General features: G+C 43.6%; 1 protein-coding gene across 1 annotated transcript in view; it reads right to left on the bottom strand.

The window, feature by feature from the left end:
- NOX3 (NADPH oxidase 3) overlaps window positions 1-18,691 on the bottom strand; it is a 478,144-nt gene extending 459,453 nt beyond the window's left edge. The window contains exons 1-2 of the mRNA XM_086926861.1: window positions 18,602-18,691; window positions 18,400-18,510 (exon numbers count right to left, since the gene is read on the bottom strand). Of these exons, the coding sequence (XP_086782987.1) occupies window positions 18,400-18,510; window positions 18,602-18,610 (120 nt within the window). The 5' untranslated portion in view covers window positions 18,611-18,691. The remainder of the gene's footprint in view (window positions 1-18,399; window positions 18,511-18,601) is intronic.
- Window positions 18,692-18,974: the final 283 nt, after the last annotated feature.

Below are 18,974 nucleotides of genomic sequence, written 5' to 3'. Positions count from 1 at the left end.
CGATTCAGGGTGCTGGACAAAGCTTGTTTAAAATCCTACCTGTAATTTTCCCTGACTGCGCTGGCAGATTACTTGCCTACCCCCCTCAGTGAGTGGCCGATTGTAGGGCCGTCATCTTCGGGGACCGGCAGGGAAAATAGTGGTGGCCATCTTAGTGAGGGTTTGCCTCTTCCGTCGCACGGACGACGTTATAAAAACAGTAGAAGCACCCTGGTAAGGAGACTGCTGTTACATTGACCCCTGAGGCGTGAGACGGGAGGTTGTTTTTAAAAATCGATGTTTTACTTGCTGAGCATTTCTCCTGTGTGTCCTTCCCCCACTCCCCCCTGGCATTAGCGCTTTACGCTGCAGAACATCGTGGCTGAAGTTAATCTTGCACCGATTCAGGGTGCTGGACAAAGCTTGTTTAAAATCCTACCTGTAATTTTCCCTGACTGCGCTGGCAAATTACTTGCCTACCCGCCTCAGTGAGTGGCCGATTGTAGGGCCGTCATCTTCGGGGACCGGCAGGGAAAATAGTGGCGGCCATCTTAGTGAGGGTTCGCCTCTTCCGTCGCACGGACGACATTATAAAAACAGTAGAAGCACCCTGGTAAGGAGACTGCTGTTACATTGACCCCTGAGGCGTGACCTGGGAGGTTGTTTTTAAAAATCGTTGTTTTACTTGCTGAGCTTTTCTCCCGTTTGTCCTTCCCCCACTCCCCCCTGGCATTAGCGCTTTACGCTGCAGAACATTGTGGCTGAAGTTAATCTCGCACCGATTCAGGGAGCTGGACAAAGCTTGTTTAAAATCCTACCTGTAATTTTCCCTGACTGCGCTGGCAGATTACTTGCCTACCCCCCTCAGTGAGTGGCCGATTGTAGGGCCGTCATCTTCGGGGACCGGCAGGGAAAATAGTGGCGGCCATCTTAGTGAGGGTTCGCCTCTTCCGTCGCACAGACGACGTTATAAAAACATACGGCAATGGCTCCGCGCAGCGGACGCGCATTGCAGGCGCGCCGGTCGTGCGCCGGAGTCAAGCCAGAGTCCTGCCCTTCTGCGCCCGTCCGCGATCGACCGGGGCGCGGGGCAGGACCCCTTGGCCCTACCAATTCAGCTGGTTCTCCAAGTAGCTCTAGCCCCCGACTATATTACACTAAAGTAGACCTATTATCAATCGGCCAGATGCCGAAACATAGTTGTTTACATACCCTATGGCCTGAGCATTTACCCCCCTACTGCAAGATATGTAATCAGACGCTTCCAACGGTAAGCAAGATGATGAGGGAAGAAGCTAAGCTAAAGATGATACTGTTGAACTGCAGGTCCATGATTAAACATAAAACTGAGATATACAACCTACTGGCAAACAGAGACCTGGATGCCATGTTTCTTACCGAGACATGGCTAGAAGATACATCCTCCCCGGATATTCTTGAAGCGATCCCCCCAGCTATAGTCTACTGAGACTAGACAGACAAAAACAACGAGGAGGAGGGCTAGCATTAATCTATAAATCAGAACTAGAATGTACTCTACTTAAATCCACCCTACCTAATAGCGAAAGTGGCCTATTCACCATAAAAATCGACCCCAAAAACGTGGTCACTGGGTTACTGATATATCGCCCACCAGGGGCCGCTGCTCAGTTTGGCAGCCAACTCATTGAATCAGCTACCCAACTAGCAGTTTGATATAAAAAATTCGTTATTCTAGGCGATATAAATCTACATCTTGAAGATACAAACTGCAGGGAGGCACAAATGGTAGCTGCCGCATTAAACTCTGTGGGAATTAGACTACTTTCTACAGCCCCCACACACCAGCTAGGCCATCTCTTGGACCCTATTTTTGTGAATTGGGAAGGTATCAGGGCCCTACCCCCGATCCACTGATCTGGTCGGATCATAGCATTGTTCCATTTGAAATACAAAAGGAACCCTTAGGAACTATACCCATAAAACATCCACCTCAGAAACGTTGAATCTGGAAAAAATTCACTCCGGAACTGTTCAATAGTGTATTAGCAGAGCATCCCCCGACACTAGGTAACACCTTACAGGAGGCATGGGATAGCTATGAGAAGTGGGTGTCGAAAGCACTAGACAAGGTCGCCCCCTGGACATTTAAACCACCGGTAAGACAATCTAGAACTGCTCCGTGGTTTTCAGAGAAACTAAGATTGGCCAAAGCTCAATGTAAAACCATAGAACGGAGATGGAGGAAGAGCTATGCTCCTGAACTCAAATCATGCTACAAAACAGAGCTAAAAAAGTATCAGAAATGGGTTAGATTGGAGAAAAGTCTCCATTTTAAAAACAGAATTGAGCAAGCAGACAACCCCACGAGAGAATTATTCAGTATCTACAAAGAACTCACGATTCCATCGAGATTTGAGACCCAAGACACGTACTCTACTGAGACATGTGATCAGATAGCCGATTTCTTTGTAGATAAGGTGGATAAAATTCATGCCACCTTTGTAGACAATAAAATTCTCTTAAATAACAGTGAGGATACTAGAACCATCTCAACACATTAATCACCTCTTACTAGTTTTAAAACCCCTGAAAGACATGAACTTTTAGGTATTATTAACAGTATACAATCCGGCTCCCCCAGTGACGCCTGCCCACCGGACCGGTGCAAGGGAGTTATGGAAAGTATATTAATTAACTATATCAGTCACATGGTGACACTGTCATTTCAGGAATGCTACGTACCGGAGGTATGGAAAACTGCTCAAGTTATACCACTAAAAAAAAAGCCCAATATTCCCATTTCTCAGCTCCAAAATCTCCGTCCCATCTCCCTCCTCCCATTCTGCGCTAAAATAATAGAAAAAATCGCGAATAGACAGCTCATGGAGTATTTGGAGGCAGAAGCCCTCCTCCACCCCTCACAATCGGGATTTAGAGCGGGCTACTCTACTGAGTCGGCAGTTCTATACTCTACTGAGCGTCTTAGGCAGATAGCGGATGAAGGCGAGACGGCAGCGTTGGTCTTATTAGACCTTAGTGCAGCATTTGACATAGTGCTGCACTCAACGCTGCTGTCTCGTCTCTAGGACATGGGGGTAACGGGTTCAGCACTTGCCTGGCTGCGTTCCTTCTTGGCCGACAGAAGCTTTCAGCTACACTGCCCACCCTATAGATCCTCCCTTCGGGAGGTGAGCCATGGGGTTCCACAGGGCACAAGTTTGAGCCCTACGCTATTTAACATCTATATGGAACCCCTGGCTCACATTGTAGAAGGCTTCGGGGTGGGCATTGTCAGCTATGCTGACGACACCCAGCTGGTGTTTAGGCTGACTCCCGACCGAAGAGAAGATGCCATCAATTTCTCGAATTGTATGTCAGCAGTAGCAGTCTGGATGAATAACAACGGCCTTCGTCTAAATGGCGAAAAGACTGAACTACTGGTGATCGGGAGAGCAGCATCAGCTTGGTCTCGCTCATGGTGGCCTATCGAACTGGGAAATCCCCCCATTCCTGTGGAGTCGGTAAGAAACCTAGGTGTTATGCTGGACTCTGATCTCTCTGGCAAGACCCATGTCAGCAGGGTAACGGGAAAGTGCTTTGGCATACTAAAGGTTCTTCGAAAGATTTTGGATCTCCTTCCTACCGGAGCCAGAAAAACAATTGTCCACGTGCTGGTGACCCCCCATTTTGATTATGGGAATGCCCTGCTGATTGGGCTCAGTCAAAAGGGTTTACATCAACTCCAATGTGTGCAGAATGCTGCCGCACGCCTCGTGCTCGGACTCTCACGTAGAGCTTCCGCAAAAACCGCCCTGGTCAAACTTCACTGGCTTCCGGTTAGGGAGAGGATCAAATTTAAAACCCTTTGCTATGCTCATCGCATCGCTCAGGGCAAAGGCCCTGAATACTTAAAAAATCTCCTCACAATACATCGCCCTACCCGGAACCTAAGATCATCCGGCACAATGTTATTTAAACTTCCTCGAATTTTCAGGGCCAGAATGGGTGGCAGCTCCTTCAGGTACCTAGCCTCCAAACATTGGAATGCGCTCCCGCTCCACTTGCGGATGGAACCATCCGAACTGAGATTTCGGGGAAAACTTAAAACGCTTCTGTTTTCCAACATGTAACATCTCCTGAGCTTCTTTTCCATAGCTACCTTTTGATCTCTGTATTTTATCAGCAGTTAGCGCGGGGACACACAGTTTTTGTGTAGCCAGGCACTCTATAAATGATTTATTATTTATTATTATTATTGCGTCATGAGAGGTCACAGGCACTGCGTTTGCACACACCAGGAAGCTGCTGATCTACCTGTGCCTCGTGATCGCCGCCATTCAACTTGTGCCTCTGCCCTCCACGAGGCTTCCACATGCAGAAGATAGTCCTCTGCCCTGAGTGATGTGAGAGCTGAGCGTTGTTTTCAATCCCATCAACCCCAGCCACTCAACCCTGTCCACTGCTGGGTATCAATCGGTAGCCTATAGATACTGCCAGATAAGCAGCACTCTCCTGCCGTGGCCTCCGGCCTGACCTATACAGGACAGTCCTGCACCCCACGACGAATAACCTCACTCAGATGCCAAACAGTGAACCGATATAAGATTGATCTCTCGCACATCAACTACAATCATCTTCAAGCCACCTGGGTATAATCGTCACAGCCACTTCAATACATCACGATGTCGGGCAGAGAAGAGAGGAACTCTACCAAGAAAGTGAAGCCAGACCCACTGATTTCGCACTCACCCATTAAGAACAAATCGGACATGGCGGCCACAATGGAAATGATTCTAAAAAAACTAGCTGACCTCCACGATCTTTCTAAATCGACCAAAGCTAACACTGACTCCATGCAGCTGGAACTCACAGCGATCAGAGCCGACATGAACGCAATGAATACAGGTTTGGGGGTGGCCGAGCAACGTATTAGCGACGTATTAGCGACGTGGAAGACCTAGCTCGGCAATCAGCGACAAAGATCCAACGCCTAGCGAACACAACGGATGCCCTAAAATGCCACAACGCTGAGTTGGAAGATCGGAACAGAAGGGGGAACATTAGAATTTAGACCGCTGATATGCAAACTACTCAGATTTCAGCTCGTCGAGATGATTCTCCAATACGCAAGGAAAAACCACTCCATCATGTGGGAAGGCCAAAGAATCATTTTCACACAGTACTTTTCCAAGGATACGGTAGAAGTCCGTAAAGGATTCCTAGACCTAAGAGACAAACTCAGATCCAAAAACATTGCCTTCTCCTTCGCAGGCCCTGCTAAATTCAAAATCATAATAAATGGCCGCCCAAGATTCTTCACGGACCCCAGAGCCCTTGCGGATCTACTCGAAGATCGTCACGAACAAGAAATGGATCAATCGACCGGCCTCTCCAACAAAAGGAAAACGTGAAATCCAGATCCTCATGCGACAACGTATCGGCTGACTGTACTCCACACAAACCAGACTATGATTGTTGTCATCGGGCTCGAAATAAGACCATCGTCAAAAACTCTATTTTGATGTCGACCATTCAACTTCGAAGCCCATCATCCCACCTGAGCACTCTCCTGTATCGTGAGTTTATAATCTAAAAAGACTATGCCACTCCTGAGTCTCTAGGACTCTTGATTTACTATAGAGGCATGCTAATGTTCAATTTATGATATCTTAGCTTCAAATGTTGTGACACCGTTATGCTACCGTTTGCTACTGTTACTTAACAACATCGCATATGTCTACACATATGTTTAGTCAGGTTCTTATAGTGGGACTTATCCATGCCCAACTGTTTACTATATTGGGACTGTTACTTGCTACTATCCTGTTTACTATATTGGGACTGTTACTTGCTACTATCCTATTACTCCTGTTCTACCTAGCACGGTACTGTCGTCGTACGTTTTTGGGGGGAGGGGAGGGAGGGGGTGGGACATAGGGTGGAATTGGAAGGGGGGGGAAACTGGGAGTTAAGAGGGTTCAGAGATTAAGAGTTTTTACCTATATTTTGTACTGCCTTTTGCTTATGTTTAATTCTTACAGGTACAGCATTCACCTCTCACTGCATCCTCAAATCTTACTTGTTTGCTGTACCCTCCATCCTTTACTTAGAGTTGCATCTCCTCACACTGATCCATGCAGGCTAAACACAACGTTCCAGATCCTACACCAACCGCCCAATTTGCGCGGACGAACCATGACACCACGCATCCCTAGCGTCTTCTCGCCAGAACACTACTCAGCGACTATGACCCGCACCGATGTCTAACACCAAATCACTAGCCGACGACCTTAACATAATCTCCCTTAATGTCAAGGGCCTCAACCACCCAGTAAAAAGGCGGAAAGTTTTTGAATACCTCGCTAAATCAAAAGGGGACATTGTCTTGCTTCAGGAAACCAAACTATCAGACGAAGACTCGCGTTTTCTAAACATACACTGGTCGTCACACATATTGAACTCCCCAGCGACACACAAAAAAGGCGGTGTAATCACCTTAATTAGCGAAAAAGTCCAATCTGACACTAGTCTCACACTCTCATGACACGGAGGGAAGGCTATCAGTGACTCACCTACTAAGGGAAGATGATCCCATACACGTAATAAACATCTACGGCCCCAACTCCGATGATCCTGAATTCTGGGACTCGGTCTCTCGCTCAATAGAACACATCCCACAAGACGATCTACTGATAGTGGGGGGCGACTTCAACCTACCCCAGGACCCGATATTAGACAGACAATCCAAATGCACATTCCACCCCTCCCGCTCGCATGAAGCCCTCCTTCGCCTTTGTGACCGCTACTGCCTAAAAGACTCCTGGCGCCTCCAGAACCCAGATGGGAGGGACTATACTTTCTATTCCGCCCCACACAAATCATATTCACGCATTGATTTTATCCTAATCTCGAGCCCCTTCACACACCTGATAGAGGAAACTGAAATAGCTTCTGATCACGCCTGTATACGCACCAAACTTGCTGGATCCCGGTCGGTCCTTCCCCCAGAAGATGGCGATTCAATGATGAAACCTTATCCAATCCCGCAAACAAATTGCTAATAGCAAACGCCATTGACGAATACCTAGTTTTAAACGACACCCAAGACATTGCACCCAACACCCTATGGGACGCACTCAAAGCCACAATCCGGGGGGGTCATTATCAATATCAGAGCCAAAGCAAACAAAGCTTTAAATAAAGAACTGGAACAACAGATTGGAACCTTAGAATCCCATCACAAATCCAACCCACTCGACGCAAAATCGCTAGACTTACTGACCAAAAAGAAATACGAATACAACACAATCACCAGTAAAAGAGCGGGTGTGGATTAACCGATTTAATTCCCTAAAACTTTGCGAGGGTAACAAAGCAGGTAAACTCCTTGCTTCCTACCTCAAGCATAAACAGAAATTGTCTACCATATCCTCCATAAAAGACTCCACAAACAACACCCACACCAAACAGTTTAATATCCTTGACACATTTAAAACCTTCTATGAAGACCTCTATAAAAACGACAAACCATTAGACTTGACAGCCTGTACCGATTACCTTGAATCATTACATCTCCCCAAACTATCAGAAATAGATAAGACTCAATTAGGTTCCCCCATTACAAACGCAGAGATCACAGCAGCCATCAAAACACTGAAGAACAATAAGGCCCCCGGACCGGACGGCTTCTCGGCGGCATTCTATAAAGCCTTCACGGACCAACTCAACCCCCCGCTCCTAACCCTTTTCAACTCCACAGCGACCAGTGGAAGCATTTCCCCATCGATGAGCGAAGCCACGATCATAGTTATCCCCAAAGAAGGGAAAGACCCTCTCCACACCAAAAATTACCGCCCCATTTCTTTGATAAACCTTGACTGCAAGATCTACGCTAAAATCTTAGCCAACAGACTAAATTCCGTCCGCCCTAAAATAATAAGCCCTGCACAGGTTGGTTTCCTGAAACATCGAACGATAATACAAGACTACTGTGCCACCTTCTGGAGAAAGCAAAGGTCTCTTCCTCTCCAATGGTAGCGATAACCTTGGACGCGGAAAAGGTCTTCGATAAAGTCTCGTGGTCTTTTCTCCAGCAATGTATGCACACCTTCAACCTCGGCAACTCTTTTGCCAAAATGGTGATGGCCCTATACTCCGCCCCATCTGCCAGAATAGCTATCAATGGTGCCCTTTCCAAACCGTTCCGACTCTACCGAGGAACCAGACAAGGTTGTCCACTTTCCCCAGCGCTTTTCCTCCTGGCCCTTGAACCCCATCTAACGGATATCAAACGCAACAAAGACATAGCGGGTGTTTCTTTCGGAGATACACGAGTAAAGTTAGAAGCGTACACTGATGACATCTTATTCGCAACAGAAGACCCTACAAATTCCATTGCTGGGCTCATGTCCTCAATTGATAAACACCCCTCCCTGTCTGGCTATAAGTTAAATAGGGATAAATCCGAGGTCAAACCCCTAAACATCCGTACCACTAGGGAAGTCCTAGGTGACTCGGGATTAACATGGCAAACTGATGTTATTAAATATTTGGGGATAGAATTTACTGACAACCTCCTGAGCACCCTCAGACACAATGAGACCACGACCCTTGCCAAAATCAAACGACTACTTGATGGATGGTCCCCCCGTTTCATCACATGGTGGGGTCGGATAGAAACCATAAAAATGATGATATCCCCTTTAGTTAACTACCTCAGCACAATGCTTCCCCTTATCCTATCCAAAGAGTTCCATAGTAAATTAGATAACATGATTTCATCCTTCCTGTGGCAGGGTAAGAAAGCCAGAATTAGTTTGAAAAAACTACGGTTAGATAAAAGCCTGGGGGGAGTCAATTTGGCGGATTTCAGGCTATATCAAACCGCCTTTTTGGCCAAACAAGGCTCATACTGAATAACGCCCCAGACGGACTACACCCCGGTGTGGCTATCCGTGGAAAGATACATCCTCCATGGCCTCGACCCCTCCGCCCTTCTCACCATCAAACTTCAGCCCAACTTAGGCCCGGGCCCCATCTTTAAGAACACCAAAACGGCTCTACTTCAAGTGAGCAAACATTTACCACACCAATTCCGGAAATCAAACTTGGAGTCGCTCTGGCACAACAACACCTTAACATATAGAGGGAAACCTCTACATAACATCCCTTGGATAGCAAAAGGTATACATTTCCCCCACCAACTCTTCGAAGGGTCGACACCGCTCTCCTTCAATGAAATACAGAACAGATATCACCTCCATCACATAGAATTCTACAATTTCTTGCATGTCAAAGTAGCACTTGCAAAAGCAGACTTGAAGGACGTCACCCCCTCCCTCCCTGGCTTCCTCACTACACTAAACAAACTTGGCCATCAAGTCTCGAGAATTTACAAACTAATTCGACCACAAACATCCACCTTAACCAAAGCCCTGCAACTCTTTTGGGAATCTTACTCATCCACACCAACTTCAGAAACAGAGTGGGCCAGGACTTGGGAATCCACCACATGCCACAAAATAAGCCCTACTCTCTCCCAAACTAAGTTTTGGCTACTCCATAAAGCCTTCTGGACACCTAAGAGACTATTCTTACACAATATTAGGGACGACGACGCCTGCTGGAATTGCAAAGAAGAGGGTGGAGACCTCGAACACTTAATATTTAAATGCACATGTGTCACCTCCTATTGGGACAGAATCTTCGATCTCATTTCCAAAGCCTTACAGATCTCACTCCCGGGAGAGTTCTCAACCCTCGTACTGGGATTTACCAAAGCCGTCACACTCAATGATAATGATAAAGCCCTACTTGACCTACTGTTGACGGCGGCGGTTAAAATCATACGGAATAATTGGAAAGACACAAGTAAGGCATCTTTCCCCCATTGGCTTAACTGGATCACCAACCTCAGAGGAGCCGATAATATAGCCCTTGCCACTACCCCATGGCGTCCCCCACATAGAAAACTCTGGTCCTCACTAGATGACTACTTCGACTTACACAAACCACCATGATTACCCGATGGAACTGCGTGCCTCTTGTATAGCCATCTACCCAACTCTGTTTCAGGGTTAATCTTGGTACGATAAAACTAGTCAGCAGGTTATTGTGTTAATTATGTTAAGATATGCTTTCGCACACTTGCCTTCATATCAGTGGACTGATGCAACGCTCCTATGTATATTTCATATGTATATTTCATATGTATATTTTTTTCTATGTACATTTATTTACTTATGTATACTCCTTATGTGTATATTTTCACAAGTTTTATTTCCAATTGTTCCTTTACCCTTACGCCCCCTTTTCATTTATCTGTATGAATGTGTATACAGTTGTTCATCTCTTAAACTCCTAATAAAAAACTTATGAACTTAAAAAAAATAACGTTTACTAATAGGTTTAATAACAGGATTTCTTAGGAAATTAACTTTATTATTCATTTATTGACGTGACTAATGGTTCTAACATTAAGGCCTAGTTTTCCAAAATCCCTTTCATTGAAATGTATTACTAACTAAAACGTGGTGCAATTATGCCATAAAAACAGTTAGGATTCTGAAACTTAGGAAGGTGATAGGAAAGACGCTAACATTTATATAAATTAAGAAACGATATTAGTAAAATAATTTTTATGAATAAATGACATATATCAATGTTGAAGAAAGTGTGGCAGTAGACCAAAGCTAACGTTAATGAGTTTCGTTTAAATACATATTGGTGGAGCCGTATTTTACTCATTATAAATGTAGGACTGAAAGCCTTATATTTGATTCTAATTGAGTTTAATTCATTGAAAGTTGACACATGCGTTTTTTATGCGGTTGCAGACATGCTGCCCGAAATCTGGGGAACCCCATGAGGGAGGGCGAAGGCCAGATCTGCCTACCACCACCCGGCAGAGCAGTGGTTTCATGGGCCTGCCCTCTGTTATCTTTGTAAACAGGCTCATAGTATCCCATTTTCCTGTGAGTTGGCATTTGGCAAAAGGGCATGTAGCAACAGACACAGACTTGGCCAGATTGTGGGAAAGAAAGGAAATGACTGTCATAGAAAGCAGTATTTACTGCTACATACATCCCAGTGACTTCCATCTTCCAATCCTCCTATAGAGCCCCTCGTTCTTCGCAGATGTCCTGGATCCAGGAAGGAGGCTATAGTTCTGTGCAGTACAGTTCCACAGACAGCATGGAATTACCCACAAAATGTTGGGGTTGGTATGCCTGAGTGTTCGGGGCAAAGGAGCTGTTGGGGTTGTGGCAGTGGTAGGAATCTACATCCCTGGGATGAGCCAGTTAAGATTAGGTCAGGAGTAGGATGGAACTTCCCAGATACAGGGGATGATGTGGGGGCACTACATTGCTGTACCTACTTATTTTGAGCTATGTTAAACCACAACTACGGTGCATTCATGCTATGTAAGTCAGTTCAGAAATAGAAAACATGTTGCTTCTGATGTCACTGGCATTGGCACCCTTTTGATGTTCGAAATGCCCACTTCTTCTTCCTCATCATCACTTGTGTTTTCCCCGTTAAGCATTGCCTGCAATGTTGTGCAGCATGCAACAAATTCTGACCAAGAGACCCACTTTACGTGGCTTGTATGTCAAAGCTCTACCAGTGTGCTACAAACTCTGGAAACTGCACCATTAATAGTCATATACACACCCCCTTGATGATGTGTGCTTTTTAGATAAAGACATGCAGGGAATGATGCAGAAAGTGCATATTTACAAGCTTATGCATACTTGATTAAATATGTGAGGACATTCTCAGTTCTTGATACGTGGGCAGAGGCATTTTATAGGCAAGAAGGCAAGATGCTCATCATGGACTCCTGACACATACAACATTGCGTTTGCTAATGTGTTGCATCACATGACATTCCCCGAAATATTTTTCAGGCCAACAAAGCTCATTGTTGTGCTTTGGGAAAGGGCTCAAACTAGCCTCACTGAGCATCTGTATTGAGTGTGTGATGTGTCTCCAAGGTGCATGGTATGCAGCAGCTCGTGAGGATCGTGGAGTCATCGATTGTACGTAGGAATCATTAGGCACAATGCATTGCCTTGAAATTACTCCCCAGCGTTAAGGATCAATTAGAAAAGGCACAGTTTATGGACGAGAAGTTGGATTCCAATCAGTGAGGGGGGGCCTCAATCTGATATAGTTCCGTGTGCCCCAGTGGCAGTCCAGCTTAGTTTTATGCACACAGAGAAAGTTTGGTTGTCAGATTCTTGCTGAAGTGCATATAATGTGCTTCATACCTGAAGCTTGGATTGAACGCATTCCATATCCTAGCTCCCTGGATTCAGTGAGTTTTGCATATGTTCAAAGCGCAGGTTTGCATCAGACACCATCTATATATTGATGGTGTGCTGTGTTTTCTTGTTGCATTGCACTTGCACTCTGCCCATACATAATCCCTAGCACATTAGTAAAACTCGCTATGGAAGCTGCACTGCATTCAATATAGACGAGTGGTTTAAAAATATGATACAGAAGTCAACTAAAATCAGAAGGGCATTGATGACCTGGTTCAGTCTTTTTCAAACGGTGGGCCAACTAGCATGTCATGCCCACTGACTGTATGTACGAATAACAGGACACAGCGGTTCCTGTGGCCTATGCATTAGATGATTGATAAATAAAATACCCGATGGCAATATATTTGTGGTGAAATGTGAATGTCAGAAAAAGAATCAGAATCACACACTGAGTAAAGTTATCAAAAGACCGTTTTACTGAGTTGGTGATATTTTTAACAAATTAGAGGTTCTACGAATGAACCACCTTTGCAGCCCTTTAGCATTGCAATAGAAGACTGACTCGCTATCTAAACATATTGCATTGTGGTCGTTTGTTATACATAGAGACCTTTTATAGCACTCACTAACACTCCGCTTTTTTTCTAAGGTTCTATTTCACTTGGGACACCGCACACTTGTTTGTTTCCAATTTTTGTTAAAAATATCACCAACTCAGTAAAAGTGTCTTTTGATAACTCTACTCAGTGTGTGATTCTGATTCTTTTTTTTTTTTAGATTCACTTCCCACACAAATATTTGCCATCAGGCGTTTTATTTATCAAGCATCTAATACATAGGCCACAGGAACCGCTGTACCCTGTTATTTGATTAATACCCTGGTTCCATGTGAGAAGGGGAACCCTCATTTCGGATACATACACTGTATATGCGATGCAAGAAAATGCAGCACTGCAACCAGTGCTTAATTTGAGCTGGTGCTTTCCGGTGCTCAGCACTGGCACCTAATTGGTTTCCGGTGCTCGGCACTGGCACCTTAAAGTCAACACCAGACTTAAAACAGTCCACCACAAGGTGGCGCTGCTCATCTAATTTAGAGATGAGCACAACAACAGTAGTTGAGGACTACAATATACATTAATATTGCTAATACCTGCCTCCCCAGACATTCCTTTAGCTTTGGGGACCTGGAAAAATTCTGAACTGTCGCATTGACATGCTAGAGAGATGGTTAGTAGTTGCTTTGGCAGCAATGACATGGGCGATGGGTCCAGCAAGCTGCAGTGGCCTCCTGGTCAGAGCGCTAGCACTTAAATTGTAAAATATTAAGCACTGACTGCAACAACTTTGACAAGTGAGTATGGCAGTCGGTATCCCAATGTTTGGCTCCAGTGCATCTCTTGAACCCATCAGGCGCAGCTAGAGCTATATAAATGCAAACCTTTTTCCCTCTATCCCATCACTATCCTTCTGTATCAAAATAACTGACTGACATATCCACCATTAAAATTACTTTCATATTTCACTATACTAATTCACCACTAATCCTTTATCGGTTTCAGAGTTGCGTGCTTTCCGCCGATAAAGCGCTTCAATGCCTCGTCAGGGGTAGTAGAGCTATATAAATGCAACTACAATACAATACAACCTCTAATGGCAGAGAGGATGTAGTTTAAGATGTCTGTGTCAAGCTTGTAGATTGTCAGGACCAGAGACTTTTTCACATTGAAGTGATTGGTCCTTGCCCTAGGAATCTTGACCGCCCCTCTTTGTCAAGAGGCTGATATTTCCCTTTGGCACTGTGCAGCTTTCTTCTTTTCCTCTAGCATCACGCATGCTGAATCAGCACAGGAATCTGGTGAAACTGCAGCGATGGTGTGTCCATGTTAGTGATTTACAGGCACATGCATCAATGTTGGCTTTTGCGATTCCTTAATTGCGATTTTTAAGGAATCGCAATTAAGGAATCGCAAAAGCCTATGCATGTAGAAATCGCTTAAAAAATAGCGATTTCTAAACATTCCTTAATTGCGACACGCAAATTGCGAATCGCACTTAAGGAATACCTCCCCATTCATTCCTATGGGCCTAGAGGCCCATAGGAATGAATGGGAAGACATTCTCAATTTGCGATTCTCAATAAGAGAATCACAAATTGAGAATGTAATTCAAGGTTGCCAGGGTGTCAAAAGGACACCCTGTTGCACCCCTGAAATTGATCTGTGCACATATGTTGCGCACACACATGCCCTAAGGGCATGTGTGTGCGCAACATCAAACTTTGAAAAATGCACAAAAGTGCATTTTTCAAAGTTTTTGCAAATTACCATGAAGTTCCACAACATGGTAATTTGCTACTCCTATTTTTGACTTTGATGCATTGCATTTAAGGAATCTCAATTTGGGATTCCTTAAATGCAATCGCAATTTCAGGAATCTCAATTTAGATATTCCTTAAATTGCTTTGATGATGCATCCCAAATGCAAAAATACCGGGCGCAAAGGGGCAGATTCTGAGAATCTACCTGTTTGCCACCGGTTTTTAGCTTGATGCATGTGGCTGTTAGAGTGTTCTTTCAGTAAAACAAATAACCAATGACCCTAACAGGCAGTAAGTTTCCTCGCCTGGGTCATTGCGTCATTTACCTACCTAGGCAGCCACGCCTCACATAGTGGCCAGAGCAGGGAAATCCAGAGATGGATGTGACCCCTCCCCCGATAGGACGGACGACAGCGCTACATTTCTGTTTGTGTTAGTTAATGGTAATATGGCCTTCCAATTGGTCAGTGATAATACCTTGCTGAACATGTGTGTTAACCCCAAGTGAACTCAATTCTGATGAGAATTAAATAATGCAGGCGTTTTTGTGTCAATGGCATTGTACACATGCATCTTAGACTAACTCAACCCATTTTGTTATGGTAAACAAAATGAACTGTGTCGCTTTATGGCAATAATGGTATTTATTTTTTATTTTTTCATGAGGTCTGATGTTAAGGCAGCGTTAGCCTGGCAGACACATATATTTCCTAATGTATATCTCAACAGTCGTTTAAGTATTATGGCCCACATGCATCAAGCATTTTTGTAGTCGCAAACGGTGCGATTACTTAAAATCGTCCGTTTGCGAATGCAAAAGTGCTTTTTGGGATGCATGAAGCAATTTTAGAATTCGTAACATTGTTGCGAGTTCTAAAATTGCGGGTGCTTTTAAGAAGTCGCAGATGTGCGACTTCTTAAAAGCAATGCATCATTACTTTGACAAGTGGAAATTCGCAATTAGGGTTCCAAATCTACCGAGTGGTTGAACCACTCGGTAAATTTGGAAAAAGTGTTTAAAATGCTTAAAATGTTTTGTTTTCAACATTCATGTTTCACACACACATGTCCTTAGGACATGTGTGTGTGAAACATGATGCAAAAAATACATTTCAGGGGTGCATGGGGGGGTCCTTTGGACCCCCCCTGCACCCATGAAATTTTCTAAGTGCCACTCGCAATTCCCATTGACTCCTACGGGCCTTTTGGCCCATAGGAATCAATGGGAATTGCGAAAATTAACTTAAGAATTCGGTATTCATTTGGGATTCGGTAAAAATTGTGATTTTTACCGAATCACAAATGAATACCGAAAATAATGATGCATAGCATTTTGCACTTCTTAATTTGCGATTCCTTATTTTTCGCAAATTAGGAAGTGCAAAATGTCACAATGATGCATGTGGGCCAATGAGTTCTCAGGCTGTAGGATTGGTGTGCTGACAGTTGATTCTGTAGTGTTGCAGTTTGAAATTAAAATAGTTGTTGATTTAAACAGAATGGACATGCTGTGGATATTATTATCAGGTCAAAGCCACTGCAAGGTAAAAGGAGCATTGGCAATACCAAAAAGTCTGCCTTTAAAGGAATGCTGCATGGTAATGTGAAGTGTTACACGTAAATAGCATGGGAATAGATATGTATTTGTGTTGAAGCAAAGAACTATAGAATAATAGTGTTGTAGGTTGAAAGGTCTAGCGACAGCTGCACTGTCAAGCCAGACCTAAAAATCCATGTAGGTTAATGCCTGGCTTCCTCCCATCTGTGCTGCTGCCAGAGAAAAGCAACATCAATTATCTAGTTATCGAAGACACTTTAATGGCATTCCCATGTCGTATGTGGTGCCCCTGAAAGTTGGATCTTAAAGAAAAATAAAATAAACACATCTGCATGGCGGGCAAGCACTTTTTGGTGCGCAAACACACAACTCCTGCCCAATCAAAATATGTACTCCTGACTCTCAACATGTGGGCGGAGCCAAAGCCCTTCTCTAGGGACGCTCACATAATCGTCTGGCGACAGCAGCACTGTCAATCTAGTGATAGAGCGAGCTTTAGAAAATATTTTATTCAAGCTTGTGATGTCATGCTCTCATAATTTGAATTAATATATTAATAAGTGTTTGCATGATTTGTTTGATTAATCCAACCTAGATTAAGTTTGCACACACATGAACACGCGGGAAACTAATTATATGTGCTTCTGTTGCATTTGCAAGTCTGTTTTTGTAACACATTATTAATATTGTCCTGTTTGTTATGTCTGTCCTATTGTCTTTGTCACTATTAATATGCAGCTGATCATTCATGGCATGTGCTTTTATATGTGCTTATATGTATGTCCTATGTTGTGTTTGTCTGTCTGTGTATTATTTAATCATCTTTTTACTCTTTCAGAAACATAAAGCTGGATTACATGAAGAATGGTAGATATTTTATGTGCTGCTTTATTTGTTTGCTTCTGCTAGTTGTCATTTATTAATGGGTTAATTACTAGCAGGGAAAGGGTGGGTAACAGAAGGATTTGTTTTACCTGAATTAATTATTCTTTTGTGTTTGTTTAAATAATAGTTTTCTGAAAAAGTGACGCAAGCTGAAAGTGGCGCAGGGATGCAAGCAAAAAGTGGCGCAGAAAATTGACGCCCTTCTAGAAAAGGCCTACTGATGCTAAGCCACAGGAGAAAGTTATTTTGAAAAAAAAGATGACAAGCCTACAAACTTTTATTTTGAAAGCTTCAAAAAATGAACTGCTAAAGTCAACTCTGTGGAGTGGGTTTGGATGTGCCACGAAAGCTCAGAATGGTCTGGCTCAAGGCTAAAAGGAAGAGACGTGACAAGATTTTGTATTGCTTGAACATTTTTGCTACAAAATGTAGCGGACTATGGAACTGTTGCCAGGATTCTGTGCATGAACAATGACTTTGTGTAAAGCCTGGTCTCGTGGTGGAAGATGTCACAGTTTACTGTGGCGTGAGGTGATTCAGCCAATGGAGAACCAGAATTCAGCTGTTGGAATGTGAAAAATAGTTAGCTCAGCTTATTTTAGGGTATAAGAATAGGCGTTAGCTGCAAACTTTTGGCTTACGCTCCTGATTCCAGAAGGACGTGTTCTGCTGTCCGATGATTACACGTAAGAAATGTAACTTTTAAAGACTTTGTTTTCAGGCGATGAGGGTAGAGTCAGTGAGATAGTTAGGTTTTGGAAATGCTCTTCCTTTTCACTTATTTCTGCTAATGAATAATATTATCTCTTTATTAAATTCTGAATGAAACTTATATGCCTTTTTCTAATGCTTGCTTAATAAAGTTCCAAACCTAAGTTTTTCTAAATATGTTTTAATAAACTTTTAAAAATGACAAGCTGGTCTTGTTTATTGTAGATAGTTTATTGCATAAAGTCATAAATAACATATGATCCATTCACCTCACTCACTATGTTTATGGGCCTGGTATTGATTGGTAAGTGTGATAGTGGATTGAGTCATCATTTATAAAGAATTTTAGTTTCTAGGCTCCATCACTAGACTTTAAAAACAGATGCCCAGCTTTTAAAAAACATAAGAGTAACCTGACAAAAGATGGATTTTTCTTTAAATCAGTCACCAAAGTAACAGAAAAAAGGAATTCCTTTTGAACACTGTAGAAATAGATACGATTTGGACTAGTGGCCTTAATGTAAAAGCCTCTGTCACTGGTTATGATATCAAAACTTGTATTGTCTCATAGGCCTTCTCAAAGCTACAAACCCTGCCCCACTTCACACTTCATAACACCTGGAATTTTTATTTATCATGTTTTTTAGACTACTTAATTCCCCGACAATGAAAAAAAAGAACATTTTACTTGCCGAACTTGTGCCTCTGAGGAAGGACATAAGATTTCGACACACTGGTAGCAGTATCAGCATGCAGTTGAAATTTAGGCACATGGCGGATGCTCTTGCCCACGCCAAAGTTGACTGGGGAGAAAAAGAATGCACATAACTCATTAGAAAAGGTAAATTAAATGAGCAATCTATGCAAAAGCAAGCAATATTCATAGATCCTTACGCCCAGCATGATGCGTGTGTACAGGTATGCGTCTTCCTGCTCAAACCACCGGAAGGTGTCGATAAACAGGTACAGATTCAGTCCCAACCACAGCAGCTGAAAGACAGCATGGAGAATAGTTATGGAAAGGACCATGCACAGACAGTTGTTCTTAATAAGCAGATCCAGGGTACCTGCAGGTGACTTCAGAAGTCATAGGCAACCAATCCTTCTTTGGGCACAGAATGTTCTGTCAGCTCAAGAAGTGTGCAAAGGGGCCTCAAATGTCATAATTTAAGAATGAATGAAAGTTAAAGCGCATGGCATATACCTACTGGTAAAAATGTGAATACCTTATGCTAGGAGCTCCCCATTGCATAGGTGGGGAACGGGG

Source organism: Lissotriton vulgaris, chromosome 6 (genome assembly GCF_964263255.1).
Source record: "Lissotriton vulgaris chromosome 6, aLisVul1.2, whole genome shotgun sequence".
Taxonomy (NCBI): Eukaryota; Metazoa; Chordata; class Amphibia; order Caudata; family Salamandridae; genus Lissotriton; species Lissotriton vulgaris.
The sequence above is the reverse complement of the archived record's forward strand: the minus strand, read 5'-3'. Positions and strand labels throughout refer to the sequence as shown.